This window comes from Monopterus albus, unplaced genomic scaffold (assembly GCF_001952655.1).
Source record: "Monopterus albus unplaced genomic scaffold, M_albus_1.0 scaffold209.1, whole genome shotgun sequence".
Lineage (NCBI taxonomy): Eukaryota > Metazoa > Chordata > Actinopteri > Synbranchiformes > Synbranchidae > Monopterus > Monopterus albus.
Genome location: NW_018128089.1, coordinates 4981 through 8806, shown reverse-complemented (window position 1 = coordinate 8806; position 3826 = coordinate 4981). Strand labels below are relative to the sequence as shown.

The following is a 3826-nucleotide window of genomic DNA, read 5'->3' as shown; positions in this document are numbered from 1 at the left end:
AAGAAATGTTTGGAAATACTGAGGAGAAACTGTTAACTTCTTCCTTCCACAAAGACGTCCAAGATATTCTAACTCTGGTGAGAGCTCTCACTCCTTGTTTTTTCGCAATCCCAGAGATACACAGCGTGAAGACCTCTCACTCTGATGAGTTTTTCCAAACCAAGATTTTAACTATTGTATTTGTGCTTTTAACTATGAACTGTTCTAACTTATTTAACTTATATCTTAACCAAAGGCATTACAATTAGACAAAACTATGCATTAAAGGCCAAAGCAAATAAATCTGTTTTAACCAATGATTTAAAAGTTATGAAGTCTGTAGATGATCTAATATTGGGAGGGAAACTATTTCACAATTTAGGAGCTACAGCAGTAAAAGCACAGTCACCCCAACATTTGTATCTGGCCCTGGAAACATCTAAAAGAAACCGGCTTGATGATCTGAGCAGTCTTGTAGGTTCGCCCCACCTCACCAACTCAGCGACGTAGGGTGGTGCCAAACCATTAAGAGCCTTAAAAACAAAAATCAATAGCTTAAATAAAATTTTAGGTCAAATTTCGTGGTACTTGTTAAAAGATGAGCCACAGCATTTTGCACCATTTGGAGTCGAGTGAGCGATGCCTGATTAACACCAAGGTGTAATGCATTGCAATCTCAAAATCATTAAAAGAAAGAAATGACTTTACTTAACCTCAGGTGAAAGAAGCTAGACTTTGCAACTGATTTGATCTGCTTGTCAAATCTTTAGTTGTTGTCAAACATTACCCCTAGGTTTTTTATAGTCATCTTCAGATGACGAGCCAGGGGGCCTAAGTCATGGTTGAAAGCAGCAAATTTTGCCAGATCACCAAATAACACACACTCAGTTTTATCATCATTAAATTTCAGAAAGTTAAGCACCAGCCATACCTTCAAGTCTGTCAAATAATGGCTGTAGAGACATCCCTCCAGTTGCTTTTAATGGTAAATATATCTGGATGTCATTTGCATGTCATAATATTCATTTTCATTTTTATGCAGATGATGTCTAGATTTATATGCTGCTGATTCAATGTGACTCTTAACACCCTTACTCCCCTCCATAACTGTATTCACAATGTTAACGAATGGCTATCATAGAATTTCCTTTATTTAAATGACAGCAAGACTGAATATGTAGGGGACCTACTAAATCTGTTACGCAAAGACCTTTATTCTGAAAGGTTACACGATCATCACTTGGCTTTCTGGTGGTGCGGTGTGAGTGAACGGGCGCGCAGCGCGCTGGTGAAGAACGTGCTAAGTTCTATAACTTTTTGGCGGCTTTAACAAGTTATGGTCAGGCTGATAGCATGTAGTGGGGTTGCATGACGTTGCTTCTGAGCCTCAATTGGTGTTAAGCTAAGCTACATTGTGAGAAGCTAGGCTCTACGTCTGCAATCGCTTATCGAGTTTTCGGAGTTAATACTCTGTGTCCTCCCGCGTTTTGTAACAAGATTATTGTTTTGCCAGTTCACACGAACTCTAAACCTGGTGTACGCCGAGATTTTTATGTCTTAGAGAAGGTTGGATGGTTCGTTGGGTGGGATAGTGCATCGTTAGTGTCGCTACACGAATCACCGGGAGACAGGATTGTGGCCTCGTCGGATCAAGCTGTGCTCTTCAGGATCACGGGGGCAATCGTTGGGGATCATAAAGTGGAGCAACATAATCCTGCAAACCTGGACACTCTCCAGCGCTCCATCCGTACCCGAGGCGTGGTGATGTACTCTGTTACCTCTCTTTACACCGGATGCTGGTAAGCAAGTGATCTTTTCTGTTCAACAAGTATGCAAACTGGACTGTACTAAAGCAGCTCTTTTAAGTGGAACTGTGAATAGTACTGCCAAGTGATTCATGTTACAAGTTCTAGAGTATCATTGTATGTAATTGAATATCACTTTTCCAACTTTTTTTGGATTCCCTGGATTTTTGGAGATAATTCCTGACATGTTGTGAACTTTGAACTGAACTGGTCATCTAAGTTTCTGGTGAGAGGACATTTTTGGTTTAAATGCTTAACCGAAGTAGACACTGGTTATCAATATGTTCTTTGTCCATTATTGGTAGTTTTAATGCCAATCTGAACTGAGTTTGAGGTTTGAAAATATTTTGTGTGTGTGTGTGTGAGAGAGAAACCAGACAGAAGAAGGACTAAACAACTTGTTTTATTAATTGCTCTTATTTTCATACTCTTCTGATGAATAAATTATCTTGGTTGTTAATCTGAATTTGTTTATGGTATATTCCCATACTAAGTATTGGGGGTGTCTCTCCTAGGGATTTCTCACATCCTGGCAACTCCAAAGTTACATTGTTAATTACACGTAGCTTATTACTGAAAGGTTTAGATTGTAATGGCCTAATACTAATTTATGGGGCATTAATATTTTTAACCATTATTAAGCTTATTAATTGCAACTCATATCTTGGGTTGTCTGTTAATCACAAATACAATGGTTTTTTGACACATGTTGCATTTTGTTTGTCCTAGTAAGTGCCTCATCTGGTCTCCTAATTTACAACTGTTCGGTGGGGGCTCAATATGCTTATGGACGGGACATTATGGAGTGTCACTACAAGGCCTGCCTCTATGCTGGAGTCAAAATCTGGGGCACAAATGCTGAAGCTATGCCATCTCAGGTAAGTGACACCATTACGAAATTCTAATACACAGTGGGAATAAAAAGCTATGGCTCATTTATGCATTGAAGTGTAATTATTGCTTTGTCCAAACTTGTTTCACATCGTTCCTCTACAATTTCCTTCTTTCCTTCTTTCCTGTGCTTCTGCTTGCTCTGACTTCAGTGGGAGTTCCAGGTGGGTCCCTGTGAGGGCATTGAGATGGGCGACCACCTGTGGGTTGCACGCTATCTGTTGCACCGTGTGTGTGAAGATTTTGGAGTTGTTGCGACACTGGACCCCAAACCAATGGTGGGCAACTGGTGCGGTGCTGGTTGCCACACAAATGTCAGCACCAAGGAGATGAGGGAAAAGGGAGGACTGCAGTGAGTAAACATCTCCTTTGAAACTTGCTGTCGATAATTCATGGATCAGGTTCATATGGTAACACTTTAATAACAATAAGCAACTAAATACATAAATATTTAGAAGTATTCTGTCTTCAGACGTTACTCATCCACAGAAAGTCAGTGCAGCTTTCATTTCATGACAGACACATTGAGCAGGCCATCCAGAAACTGAGCAAGAAACATGCCAAGCACATCCATGTCTATGACCCACATGGAGGCCAGGATAACATTAGATGTCATGCAACCTCCAGGTTTGACAGCTTCTCTGCTGGAGTGGCCAACCATGGTGCCAGCATCTGCATCCCTCGTCAGGTGTACCAAGAAAAGAGGGGCTACTTCGAGGACCATCATCCTGCGGCGAACTGTGATCCATACACTGTGACAAGGGCCATCGTAGCCACCTGTCTGCTGGACACAGACGAGGGAGAGGACAGCAAGTAGGAGAAAGATAGAGCCTACTGTACTACCTATGTAGCTGTATTAGAAATTCATGTCCACCTTTTAAGCCAGAAATCAATGCCCCTGGCTACATTTTTGAGAAGAAGACACTAACATGAGCAAGATGGCCACCACTTGTGGGTGCCATTGTCTATAGATGTACTTGGATAAACTTAGGAAAGAGACATTTTTTCTGAACCTACAGTTCATACAGAATTAAATTATGAATCATTGTTTATTTCTGATGAAGACTATTTGTCTGTCCAGTGTCCTTGCAGCTCATCAGGAGCTGATGACTGACAGCTGCTCTGACACCGAACGCTCCGTTCACATCTCC

At 41.1% G+C, this 3826-nt stretch overlaps 1 protein-coding gene across 1 annotated transcript in view; it reads left to right on the top strand.

The window, feature by feature from the left end:
• LOC109970913 (glutamine synthetase-like) overlaps positions 1–3527 on the top strand; it is a 32087-nt gene extending 28560 nt beyond the window's left edge. Inside the window, exons 8-10 of the mRNA XM_020618828.1 lie at positions 2514–2662; positions 2828–3027; positions 3303–3527. Of these exons, the coding sequence (XP_020474484.1) occupies positions 2514–2662; positions 2828–3027; positions 3303–3492 (539 nt within the window). The 3' untranslated portion in view covers positions 3493–3527. The remainder of the gene's footprint in view (positions 1–2513; positions 2663–2827; positions 3028–3302) is intronic.
• Positions 3528–3826: the final 299 nt, after the last annotated feature.